The 229-nt window shown below is 55.5% G+C and overlaps 1 protein-coding gene across 1 annotated transcript in view; it reads right to left on the minus strand.

The window, feature by feature from the left end:
- Nucleotides 1–22: 22 nt before the first annotated feature.
- The window catches only part of LOC104536561 (homeobox protein aristaless-like 4), a 2,544-nt gene continuing 2,337 nt past the window's right edge, over nt 23–229 (minus strand). The window contains exon 4 of the mRNA XM_010179214.1: nt 23–138. Coding sequence (XP_010177516.1) covers nt 23–138 — 116 coding nt within the window. The remainder of the gene's footprint in view (nt 139–229) is intronic.

Raw genomic sequence — 229 nt, forward strand, 5'->3', positions numbered from 1 at the left:
AAGTCAAGCCCGGATTCTCGCTTCAAAATAAATCGGAGGACACCTCGGTGGCATTAAAGAGGGTGATAAATTCGTGTGGCTCTACCGGGGGTTGTAATGTGTCATCGCAGGCTAAGCCGGCATCATGGGCTTTGCAACCTACAAAAGCAAGAGAGCGGGTTAGCACGGAGGGGATGCCAGGGCAGAATAGAGAAGGCGACGCCGCCGCAGCTCAGGACGGCATTGGGGG

The sequence above is a fragment of the Mesitornis unicolor genome, unplaced genomic scaffold, assembly GCF_000695765.1.
Source record: "Mesitornis unicolor isolate BGI_N332 unplaced genomic scaffold, ASM69576v1 scaffold28922, whole genome shotgun sequence".
In the NCBI taxonomy this organism is placed as follows: domain Eukaryota; kingdom Metazoa; phylum Chordata; class Aves; order Mesitornithiformes; family Mesitornithidae; genus Mesitornis; species Mesitornis unicolor.